The following is a 13,452-nucleotide window of genomic DNA, read 5'->3' on the forward strand; positions in this document are numbered from 1 at the left end:
GGGGAGCAGAATTTGAGCGTTCATTGTTAAACTAAAACTGTACGGTGACGTTTCACTCCAAGTAGCCTATCTCGGGACTCACAAGACAGTTAAATGCCTTTGACTTCAACCAATGGTTCTTCAAGCGGCAAAGACTAGCGCAGAAACGCGCCAATAGCGAAGACGCATGCAAATGAGGAATTTGCTTCAGCAAGAGCTGAATGTCAACTAGTCAAAGATGGAGTCTTGAGCAAAGAGGGCCATTGGCTTGCCATGTATAAATCACGGTTTTGATTTTTAAGACCATGAGGGGAAAGAATGCGTGAGCGTGACGGGATGGCACTATGTTACGCGGGGTGAATGCGAAGATATTGGAAGATATTCGCGCTTCTTGCCTTGCAACCCTTCGGTCCAACTTTTTTCTCTTTTTGTCGGTGTCTTCTGCTTCTAGGATTGTCCCTCCCTTGTCCAGGTACCATTCATGAAATTAAGGGGGTCCTCTTTCTGTTTGTGAGTAGCATCCGGGTGGTTTGGTGGAAATGGCGGGAGCTCAGGGGCAAAAACGACAACGTTGAGTCGGCTTGGGTGGGGAGAACGACGAATGGGGTGCCATAGAAGCCCCTTAACATGGCTGTAGTTAGAAATGTGAAGCGCGCGCTGGTGAGGATATCAAGAGGGCATCGCGTTTCAGAAGTCTTGTCTGTCAGGCTGTCATTCAGTCCGAGGGAACAATCTCCTTTCGTTCTCTTCTGTTGTCATCAGTGTTGATCTGTTGCAGCCTATTTAGTCCGAGGAATCCATGTAAAGCATCTTACTTCACATTATACCCAAGAAGCCAATGTTTAACTTGCAAAAGGGTCTGGGAAGCCTAGTCCGTGCTTTCCACGTGTTTTTATACACAGTCTAAATCAGTACGTTAACTGTAAAATAAACGATTTAGAAAATACTGCTCAAGTGAAACAGAGAAGTGGCAACACGATGTGCCACTTTTATTTTTATTTTTAAAGATATCGCTGCATTAGGTGTAAAGTCTATATAAACCGAAACAAAATGTGCAGGAATTAATTATTTTGTTTCAAGTGCTGTTTGTAGATACATTTCAGAATTTGCATTGAAATCGAGGCTTTTTGTGTGTTTTTACAGTGGCATTCTAACTGCGGGAAAAAAACGTTCTTATCAATTTCTATAAATCATTTTATATCTGTAATTACTGCTGGGTAAAATTGTACTGGATGTTTGCACGAGGTTGTGCATAAATATGTTTGTTTTTAGGTAGCCAAAAAGTATGATTTGTTCAGCTCTGATGAATATTTACATCTCAGCCAAATATAAAGGTTTATTTGAGGAAAAATTAAAATCTTCCGTGTTTTTTTCCCCCCGAAGTGTCCAAAAGCACTGTTAATGTATGCATTGAAAATAACAACCTTAAGGAGCCTCCGCCCCCTCACCTTGTCCCCTAACCGGGGGGGGTTTCAGATTGCCACTTTGGCAAAGGGGACAAGAATAATACATATTAAACGAAGGTTTCTCATACTGTATCGGGGATTGTGCTCTTTGCCCTATTTTTTTTCTTACTTCCTTCGTATCTCACTCAAAGCACTGTGTTCATCGCTATTATGCTGAAACTGCATGAAAAACGTGTGAAACCATTGCTGCTAAATGTTAATGTTAACTCGGAGATTTCGCCACGTCCTGCTTGGTTTTTTATAATTACATGTGCGTTTTTTCCCTCGTTTTAAGCTTTAATAACAGCCAGCAAACCTCAGGTGGAAGGTTTGGAGATTTTTAATTTGTTATTATTATTTTTGCCTTCCAGCACTCCTTATTTTTTCTTAGACATACGCATATAGGAAACATAAATTGCTTTAAGTTAAATGAACAGTGTTATGCTAATTATGACCATAATTACTGTTATGATCAGTACATGCATGGTCTAAGATTTACATTACAATTTCCAGTAATTTTTGTGGATTCCCTCTGTGTGGGTCACGTGTGATATTTGATAAATCAGTTTAATTCAATCCGTTATAACACCCCCCTTGTTCAGTTTCTTTACTGTTGTTGACCAGGGCCCTTTTTCTGTTGTACTACTGTGCAGTCAGATGAGCAGTGCAATATTAAAAGGGCATTGGCTGACAAAAATAAAAAAGTAGGAAAGAAAAAGTAGCCTAACCTTCACCCCTCCCCTAAGCTTTCGGGTTCTCCCACTCTCATTGAATGTATTCGTCTACATTTCATTTGATATAACAACAGGTGTAATGGTTTGATTCCATAAATACGTATTATGACGTCACAATGGCGTTGCTGCACAAATACAGAATTATAAGGCAACAAATGCTGACGAGCTCGAGGAAAAATAGAACGAAGCGTAATTCGTTAAAGTTGCCAATATAGCAAGACATGTAGCAAATATCTTTACTGGCTTCAAGCATACCGATCTATTTTATATATATATATATATATATATATATATATATATATATATATATATATATATATATATATATATATATATATATATACCTCGTTTCTTCACTGAGTTTAACAATGAAGGGTGATCTCGCCCCGTTGTGTTGAAGGCCCGTTCAAAGGTGGCCCATGCACCTCGGCTGTGCTAAGGTCTGTTGCTTTGACGATGTTGCACTACTGAACCATCTACTCAAGCAGTGCAATAGTATTGTCATTGCATTCGGCTTTCGCCTACTCACCCACTAGAGCCTTAAACAAAGCTGGGACGAACGCTATATTGTTAAGGGGCATTTAAGTACTATTTCAAATAGCGAATAGGGGGTTTTGCACGAGTATATAGACCACCTAGATATATGGGCCCAGAAGTGTGCACGATGTTGGATTGATTCCATGCCCAACAGCACTATTACAGAGCATGCACCAGGCGTGTGAACTGCAGTATTTGAGCTATGGTATATCTGTGACCAGGTTTTTCCACTTATTGAAAATGCCTACAAGACCACGCCTCCTTCGAAAGAACATTTTGTACGACTGAGGTCGTCTTCGTTTGCATTGAAAACCACGTGTTCGATTAAGTAACACTCCAAAAATGCTTTGAAGTGAGTTTCTCAACCTTTTGCATATTTCGGGAACTTCTGTATGAGGCCTGCTGGCAAAGAGGTGCACAAAAGCAGTGAATAATAACGAGCGGACGTAAATAATCATCTAAACGCCATTTTGTATGCTTTTGTCGATTCATAAATGTCAGTAGCACATAGCTTCACCCCCTATGCATTTTGTAGTCAACAGCAACGTGTTGAATTGTATTTATTTTCTTTAAAGAACAATTTATATATATATAATTTGTTTGAGGTGTAGCCTATATAAATCACAAACGTAAATAATTGTATTCTGAATTTGTTTTCTTCATGATTTAATTATATACTTTTATTCTTCGTGCAATTAAACTTTATTATCGAATGTTTTCCCCCTATCTTTTTCAAATGAGTTATTTAAGATATTTATTGTAAATTCAAAGCCAACGCAATTATTGGGTTCTCTAACGCTTACACGTAAATAAGCCTGTACATTAATCAGTGCTATGAGAATTAAACCGTTTGATGCAAAGTATTTGTAACAGCAGTGCTCCCATCTCCCTGGAGCTCCCTACTAAACAGAGCTGGTAGGTGTGTAACCATATATTTAGATTTTTATTTATAATGAAGGAGCTCTTCCAGAAGGCAGAAGGAAGGGATGATTCTCTTGTTTGAGCCAGATCGGTGGGGGATGGGACTATTTGTAAGGAATGTAGGGGGCAGGTCCCTTTCCAAGAGGGGAGGAAACGGAGGGAATGTGAGGAGGGGGGTCGTCCATAGTGACATTTTACTCTTGGTCAGTATTTGCAAGGTTATGCAAGTTGAACTTTTTCGGTTGTCCCATCAAAAGACTGGATATCTGGCCGAACAAAGTTGCTTGTAATGATACGTAGGCAGGTCGGTGTGTGTGAATTTGCTGGCTGGCGCAACACACACAGACTTTGTATAATAGCCTATAAAAGTTAAGTCAATAGTGTGTCTCGTATTTTTTAATTAAACATATTGCATGCAATTCGTACAAAAATAAAGTTTATGATGAACAGTGAATTATTTCGATATCTTTTTTTTTCCGAGTTTGGGACTTAAAATGTCTAGGTGGTGTAACTGCTGAGATTGTAAAACACTTTTAAAAGCTACAAATCTTGATAAAAAAAGCAATATTGGCATAAGAAGTCTGTAAATTTTAAATGGATAATTCTTTAATGTTTAGAATTGCATGTTCTAACAAACAATCATCAACCGTTTTGTTGTCATATGACAAGAAGAAGAAGAAGAAGGAGAAGAAAAAAACAGAGGAACCATTTAAAGTAGACCTTCATGACTTGACTGTGTCTGGGTTATTTGATTTATTTAAATCTCCCTTTTATGAAAATGCACGCTTTATTCTGTTTTGTTCAAAGGAAGGGTCTAATCTTACGTCATAACATAAATTTGTCATTTTCATGACATTTAATAAAAATCGTATTATTATTAGGCCTGTTTAATAATAGTTGTGTGGATTCGCGTAAAGTATTTTATGGTCTTTTAAAAAACACTGCATGATAATTTCGCACGTAGTGTTTTAAAACAGACCATTACAAGATTTCTCCTTTTTATCATCTGGAGTATTTATCATTGCCGCGTATATATCGGGGCTCTACAGTAGAATGTAAGCTTGAGACTCACCGGTCTGAACTGGGTGTATGAGGAATGTTGCGCTATACCGCAACGCGCATGCGCAGCACATTCATAGGCCACTATAGCATACTGAGGCCTACAGCTCCTCTGTTCTCATGATCCTGGCTCAGCTCTTAGCTAGATGGCTTTGAAGCTTCACATGAGGAGTGGTAAGTTTGCCTTCACCTACAGATTTGGTAGCGCATTCTGTATTCTTATTATGTAGAACATTGTAAAATCGCCACACGTATTCGTATTATCGAAATGGCGCGTATTTACATACTATAGGATTAGTAAACAGCGCGTAACTTTACCTACAGGATACACATACAGGACCACTACTGGTTATTCAGTGTGGTCAGTTTATACCCTATACTAGTTGTTTGTAACTTTGTGGTGTCGTATTCTTGCCCTCTTGTCGTGATACAACATTTTGACTGCAAGTTCACTTGATGAAACCTGATTGGTAAATTGTTTAACGTGTTTTATTACCATAGGGGACAAGTAAGATCATGCATGTGAGTTCAATGTGAAATTCCCAAGGGAGAGGAAAAAAAACATCCTGTTGAAGCATGTCGTTAACTCCAAGGCAGAAGCTGGTATGCTTGGAATTGCAGAGCACCAAGACTGCTTTTGGACGAAGATAACCAAAGGGCCTACAATATGCTTTCTACTCGGTGTTTCTCATATTTGAATGCCATCTGCGTGGCTTTGAAAGAAAGTTTGTCTTTATTGATAGCATGCATGTATTGGTATTAGAAGATTATTTTTTAAGTTGCCCATTTAAAATGGCAGATGTGCTTAATGATGTTTTTGAGAGAAAAAAAAAGTCACATGGTATATTTAAATGATTCTACCTATTCTTGGTAATTCCTTGACAAATGTATATTAAATTGTATTATTATAGATGAAAGCATTTAAACTCAACCATGTGGCCTACACAACCCTCAACATTTTTGCTATATTAAACAACATTTCATGAAGCATGTTGTTTGGCAGCAAATAAACTTAACTGAATTCTGTTCAGCATTTTGCTGTTCACTTTGGTTTAAGGCTGTGGAGGGTCAGATGTCACAAAGAGGTTTGCGTATCGTGTTGTAGAGCAGGAACCATTTTCAGTCTAACCATTTAGGGATTTAAACCCCTAGATATTGTGTTTTGCACAGCCGTGCTATCTAAGTGCTGTGTGATTTTCATGATAACTGCATCTTGCAGGCGAGACCCTATCAATATTGCCTCTGCTTTTTTCACTGTTTATGGAGTAGTGCAATATTGCTTATAGGGTCTTGACTTTAAGGGTAATCTGCAATTTCAGGAACATTCAAGGATTTGATTGTCCATGGTCATTTTTAATAAAATGCACAATAATGTTGTGCTGAGGTTTGACAAGATATCAGTCTGTGAATTCTTTTGTGGAGAAAGAATGGGTTTGCTTCTCTAAATCGTTTAATTTGAAATACAATAAATAACACCCATTTAATATTAAACTAAATGCCCCACAAACATTTTGATGTGGTTATATCTTCCTTTTAGCAGTGCAAACACTTAACAGCGATTACATTTTAAACCTTTCCTAATATGAATTATATCAAGTCAGAGAACACACTCTCCTTTGCAAAGTCTTATAGTGACTAATTTTGAGCAAACGTAATAGACCCAGGATAATTCAGTTTATTCAGACTACTCTAGTTATCCACTGTAAAGCAGCTTTCCTGGCATCAATGTATTTTGAAAGAAATATTTCTGTTTTCGATAATGTATAATTTTTCTTCAACATGATGAACCGTCTCAATGTTATAGGTCTAATCGAGAAATAAATTACCACAGCACTGTCATATTCCAGTAGACAACAATTTTAACTTCCTTGGTTTCTCTGATGGCCATATTTAATATTGATATTTAAAAACACAACTGTTTTTACCTCAATTTGTATTTGAAAATTGTTTTTTTTTGCACATGTAACTGAAAAATACTATTGACAGCTGAACATTTTAACTGAATATCCTTTATTGTATGTGAGGAATGCTGAATTTCAGGTCATGCATGATAAAAATCTAGCTCTCTAAATGTTGTTTCAAATAGTTTTTATTTAGTAAATGTCATGATCTCATAATCAATAGGTTAACCTTGAGTGAGTATGTGTATGCATGAAGTAATATGAAGCTGTGTGAGGTCTGAGATCTGGATCGTGAAAGGCATGGGAAAGCATTTCTTGTGATGATCAGAGATTGACAGGTGTATTTCCAAAGGCTGTTGAATTAGTGTTTAATGTCTTAGACCACCTGAAATGGCTGGAATGCATTTGGCTATTTAGAAATTATAACAGTTTAGTGGAATATGATTATCTTTAAACCCTTTCTGTTTGTGTGAACATGTTCCTGGTCCCATTGTTTGTCTGTTGCCTGACACTCTTTCCCTGTTGCACTACTGTGGGAGCTGCAGCTAGCAGTGCAATAATGAAAGGGCATCAGTCCACTGGACCAGACCACCAAACACACACCTATCCCTTATTTACCACAAATTACATGCTCCCCTGCATGCTTAAACCCAGATGAGCCACAAAGCATGCGCTAATCTATCCATAGAACTTTTGTAAGTTTTGGTTGCTGTTTACATTTATTAATTGAGCAAATGCTTTATCCAAAGTGACTTTGGAATGAGGAATACAAGCAATTTTTTTTGCAAATCTTTAATTTGGTCTGTACATAATCAGAATTCAATAAAAGCAAAATGCATCAAATACGTAATTATGTGTTTTTCTTAAATGCTGTTATTAACTGTAGAAAAAATGTGTATCGCCTGCTTGCGAAGTTAAATGTCACTTTATTTCAGGTGTATGGCAGCAATTCATGCAAAATGCTATTGTATCTTCAGATATGATGAAATGTCCATAACGATATTTACTTGCCTTAGTGTATTGTAAGAAAGTTCTATGTGGTTTATAGTCTTGCAGTTGATTTGGTTGCTTGACCATATTTAAGATGACATTTTTTTAGGTTTAAAGATTCATTTAGATTTTGCACCTCCAAATGCTTGTTGAAAATCCACATTACCTTTTTTTTTTTTTTTTTTTTACAACGATAACCAAATTAGGGTCCACCTATAAGCACAATAACGTGCGCCAAGCACAGCTAGCCCATTTTAAATCTAAATATCGTTATCGTCCTTGATGTAAATGGCTTAATTAGCCTATTATTATTTTTTTAATTGTGCATTAATTTACTGCTAATATGACAAATTACGTCTTTTGTGCTTCTGGAGTTTCTTAAATTGACTTAGATCATTTTGCAATCAAGGTGACTTTCTAAAGGCATATTTCAGATCCAGTCGTAGTGGTTCCCATAGTATTTCGACCTCAAACACTTCAATTTCCTAGTCACTCTCATGCTCGCCATTCAGTCATGTTGGAACCCAAATGCTTGTCTTCTCTTGAGTATGGTGTTTTTTTTTTATCATAGCTCTTCACTCCACCCTGTGAGGACGTGTTTTCATGTCTACCCCATCCACGTGGATACTCAGCCCAGCTATTAATTTGATAATGAATAGTGCAATAAAGAGCTTTTGAGCTATTAAAACCATGTGCTTCTCTCTTGGTGCAGTATGGCACTGCGTCAAGATTGTGTCTCAGATATGGTGACAGCTCTGATGAGTGATCCTGACAACCAGAGAAAAGGTTTTCTTTATTATGTTGCGTTGTAAGAATATAGCCGACAAACAGCTGCAGTGTGTCGAATCGACAATGAAGGCACATATAACGTAATACAGTATGAGAATAAAAACAAGTGTTTTTAATACAGAAGCAGCTCGGTTTAGATAAGCCACTTCTCTGTACCATATTAGATGAATCTTTTTAGATACTAGAGTTTATAATAGGTGACTGACTAGCGAAAATACGCAACCACTGTGTTATATTATGTCGCCATCTTCTGGGAAGACGGAAGAAAAAAAAATCAATCCGCTTCCTCTTACGATGCAAACTCTACCTTCTTACAAAATTAAAAAATGTTTGGGCAACAATTTATTTGCATTAAGCTTAAATGAGTAGGTCTAGCCTACTCGTTTACAAAACTTATAAAATTCGCATTAGTGATAAAATAACATCTTAGTTAAAGAAAGGCTGTTTGACAACTCATTTTATTTTCATTGATAAATCAGGAACCGTTAAATTAGATTATGCTTACGTTATTACTTCATGTTAATTGAAGTGTAAATTAGCAATAGGAAAACTTAATTAACTCAATAAAAGTTTCATTGTCTGCTAATTACGATGTTGAGCATCATGTACTACTAATGTTCCATAATGTTATTATAACATATGCTTTTACACTCATGTCTGTTCAGATATTTACAAGACTACATAACCGGTTTCTACTAAAATAGGTGGGACGTTATTATTAATCTAATCGGTTTAATTCTCATTATCTGCATTCTTCCATTACTCAAATCAGCATCATCCTAAAATAGTGAGGGGAGATACAAAAGGGATTTTTTTGGTTTTGACATCCCTCAGGAGGAGAGTCATCAGCGGTCATACTGCATCACATCTGGACAGCAGTGGTGGGATACACTATGGTAAGTCAAATTTACAAAACCAAAACCATTTAAATATCAAAATTTAAATTTGCACAGAAGAGGAACAAGACATTACAGGACAGATTAAGCCACGGTATCAGTCAAGGAAGTTCAATAAGTTAAATAGTTCGGCTATAAAAACAGTAATTCACCTATTTGACAATTTTTTTTTTGTTTTTATTTTTTTTCCCTTTTGTCTTAGCGTATTGCCGTTGCTGTTACGCTGTGTTATAGTACAAGGCTAAACCATTTGGAACAACTAATTAGAAAGTAACTATTCACTCAGTGGATGCTACATTAAAACCACAATAAATTAAAATGATAGCCTATCTGATTCAAACAGTGTAAGATTAAAGAATCTTTCGTTTGGTTTCAATTTAATGAGCACATTTCGACGGAATCTCTGCTTACCATGACGAATCTTTGTAAAGATTTGATTAAAATCAACCTGACAAAAAAAAGTCTCAACATAAATAATAGCGCAGTAGCTATAGCAGTTAGTGTTTGTTTGTTTGATTAACAAAATATACGAATTAACTGTCCGTTTAACACAATATATTCTTTTAAAACAGCATTATTTGGCCATCTAGATGTTTAGCGTTTCATTGTTCCAATATATAAGGGTAAGTCATTTGTCCTCACTTTACGTCCGCGTTGTGAGTTATTAAACATCACGTATACTGTCCTAGACACACGTTTCACAGACAGTGATATTTCCTTCTTTTCGATATTCATGCGGTGTTTGCCAAACACTTGCTAAATGCTGCCCCCATTTGGATGCTGTGTGTCATCTTTCATTTTCCAGAGAAGCGAGAGTTAGAAGCAGAAATAATCATCTTGACAGGTGATTTTAATTTTAGAGTAATCTTTAATAAAGTCTAGATAGTATGCAATATGTATTGACAGTATTCAGAAACTGGGCATCACAACAATGCATCTGCTCATTTACAGTTTTTTCATTCTATGATTTTTTTTTTAAGTATGTTGTTTTAACTGAAAAAAAACCTACAGTATGTTTTCAAAAACTTTATTTAAGCTTTCACCAAATATGTACATATCGGGTCACATACAGTATGATGGGGAAAACAACTATTGGGTATAACAGAAACATAGAAAACTTAAACCAAAGCAGATATGACCATTTGATATTTTTCCATATTGAATTTAATTTCATGTGTGCAAAAACACTATTTCATAGCACAATGCCATTTGTTCCAGTAGTAATCAAACCTAATATAAATAATAAAAAATACTCCGTTTTAAACCCCCAAATCCTGGCATGTCATTTAATTGTAATTTTTTTTTGTACAAAAAAAAAAAAAACACATTCCAATCATAAGCAATCTAGTAAAACAAACCTATTTGCCTGTGAAGTTCTTTTTGCAGGTGACTTTTTTCAAAAATTGCATCACACAATTTTGACCAATAAAAGTAAAACTTTATAGAAACTGAAGGTTTAGGTTCACAGCGTGTTTGAGTGGAGTTCTCAGTCGCTTGCTACGATAATGTAGCCGGTGGAATCATCAGAGCTCATCGTGGCGCGCTGGATCAATGCTGGGCTGAATAAAAACCCCCTCCATCACCTTCCAGTAGTTATGCTGATTGGGTGAAGGCATTCCATGGACCTCATGCTGGCCTCTGATTGGTTGACCGTACTGCTCTCCAGTCACACTGAGGAAAACCTCAGTGGCAACGTGTTTAATTCGCACTGCGTCGTCACGTTCCCAGTATGTTTCGCCGCACTGCACGGTCCATACGTCTAAATCATCTCCTTCTCCATTTTCACCAAATGCACTCACTTCCTGCAGACATAAAACAAATCAATGTGATTCAAATCCAGTGAATTACAGTCATCTGAACATGTAAGTTAAGAGAGGAGAGTGTTGTGTGGATCTACCTGATGGTTAGACAGTGGAGAGCTAAAGTGATGTGAGTGTAGGTTGCGTCCGGTCTTCATGTGTGTAATTCGGATGGCCTGACCGCATCGAATGGGCTCCCCACGCTGACAAACTTTGTCTGGTTTTCCACGGATACGCCAGTAGCTGTTGGCATCATCGGCAGAATCCACACCGGTTACCGACTGCTGGCCACTTCCTGCAGGGCATCGTGTAAACAATCTATTATTTGAGCATATATTTATTTGATATGGATATCATCTTGGACCTCATATTCATTATATAGTACTCCAAAGTACTCAAAGAAAATTTTAATACCTTTGCATCCCATATTACATTTTGATTTGAACAAGACATAAGTCATGCATTATATATTGTGTAAGCTAACACTTTACTTAAAGTGTTTATGTATGATGCATTACAAGGGGTTATTAAGGGGTATAATGAATTATAATTATTCATAATGTGCGTTGTAATACATAGTCATAAATAATTATAAACGAAGTGTAATATTTAGAAATATTTGTAAGGAATTAATGTTATAATACAATAATAATAATAATAATAATTTCTAATCTTGTTTATTATTCATGATATTCAGAGGATCATTTTGTTTATTATTAAGTTATTTTGTTTACTATTTATTACTAAGTTATTTTTGGTCAATTTCTGTATAGACGCATACAGATAATTACACAACAATTTTACCTAAACAACTGCTAACATCTGAGTGAAATATCATTTTATTATTACATTTATTATCATTGTTAATGTAAATATATATATCAGTCTATTTATGTATAGACACATATAATTATACAAAAATCTAATCTAAGCAGCACTTTAAAAAAAACATTATAAAACATATGTATTATTATTATTATGGTAAGTTTCTGTATTGTTACATACTTTTAAATCTTAACCATAACAAAGCTAAATTTCCAATACAGGTACAGTTACAGTTTAACAGATATTACAGAGCAAGTTTTTTTAACAGAAAATTCAAAAACCTGCAAAAAAATAAATAAAAAATAATAAAAAAAAATTTAAAAAGCCACATTAATAAATATATGTATTACCACTGTACATAAATATATGGTATTATCACGGTACTTTTTAGTATTTTGTAGTGCACCTGTCGTCATGATTACATAAATCTCTCAGGTAAACACAATACATCCGAACCAACAAAAATAATCCACTGGGGACGAATGAGAGTCTATAACTGGTTTACGGAAATACAAATACAGTACTTTACTGTTAACTGATTAGAAATCTTAGCATTCATTAGCTTCCTGGCTAATGCATACATGCACCAGCTGATAATACACTGAGGAATATCATCAATATACGTGCATTACAAAAGACTAAAAGTGAAGATTAAGCTGTCAACTAGAACATAAACATTCTCTGAGAACTAAATGGCTGAAGTTTATGATTCTATAGACAGATAGTGGTTCTACCTGATCCGTATTTGACATCATGCGAGTGAAGTCTGACGCTGTGACGAGTGTTCAGCAGTTTGACCACAGATCCACACGTCACGTAGCTGGAGTCCAGATCACGAGCGCCGCATTGGGCAAACATGAAAGCCACCAAAATGACATCCAGAAAGACAGACAGAACTCTTAATGCTCCCATTGTTACAGCTCGTGCCTATGTACATCACAGAAAGATGGATACGAAGAACCCCATTCAAACGCTGACACGCTTTCTAACCAATCACATCATGACAAGTCCGAAAACAAGGAAGTGGTCCACGCGCACACACGGAAACCAGTGATTGGGCTAGGGTGGTGTGACGTCACGACATTTTAATGATCATTAGTTCATGTACATGTACATTCAAATAAACTAGAAATATTACTAAAAGTTTATTCATGCATTTTAAAATGCATTAATAGATATTTACAAATTCTGGTAATGAATTAACAGTATCAATTAACACTATATTTTTTTTTTTCGGAAAGAATTGCTAAAATGTCTGGATTCAGTGATTCGAATTATTATTATTATTATTATTATTATTATTATTATTATTATTATTATTATTATTATTAGGGCATGTTATCACACTATAAGTTAATAAGAAAATAGTACTAAAACGTAAAAAAGAAAAGAAAAGTAAACAAACTGAATAATCAAACCACTGTTTTGTTTTTTTAATTAATTAATTGTATAACATTTCGACATTTACACATGACAACCTGCACAGGTTAACCTTTGGTTAAAACTACCTCATATTTACCTTATTTATTATATTTAGATTGTATTTATTTAATTGTATTATTTAACATTTTATTATA

The 13,452-nt window shown here is 35.6% G+C and overlaps 1 protein-coding gene and 1 long non-coding RNA gene across 2 annotated transcripts; one reads left to right on the plus strand and one right to left on the minus strand.

Moving 5' to 3' along the window:
* Window positions 1-2,629: 2,629 nt before the first annotated feature.
* Window positions 2,630-5,744, plus strand: LOC127957288 (uncharacterized). Its single transcript, XR_008153759.1, has 2 exons — window positions 2,630-4,849; window positions 5,177-5,744. It is a non-coding gene; the product is annotated as an uncharacterized LOC127957288 (long non-coding RNA).
* A 4,520-nt stretch (window positions 5,745-10,264) lies between these two features.
* Window positions 10,265-12,881, minus strand: LOC127957613 (stromal cell-derived factor 2-like protein 1). Its single transcript, XM_052556233.1, has 3 exons — window positions 12,610-12,881; window positions 11,149-11,345; window positions 10,265-11,053 (listed from the first exon to the last, which is right to left on the minus strand). Exons 1-3 carry the CDS (start codon window positions 12,785-12,787, stop codon window positions 10,775-10,777), a joined length of 654 nt encoding a protein of 217 aa, XP_052412193.1. The 5' UTR covers window positions 12,788-12,881; the 3' UTR covers window positions 10,265-10,774.
* Between the last annotated feature and the right edge of the window lie 571 nt (window positions 12,882-13,452).

This window comes from Carassius gibelio, chromosome B5, assembly GCF_023724105.1.
Source record: "Carassius gibelio isolate Cgi1373 ecotype wild population from Czech Republic chromosome B5, carGib1.2-hapl.c, whole genome shotgun sequence".
In the NCBI taxonomy this organism is placed as follows: Eukaryota; Metazoa; Chordata; class Actinopteri; order Cypriniformes; family Cyprinidae; genus Carassius; species Carassius gibelio.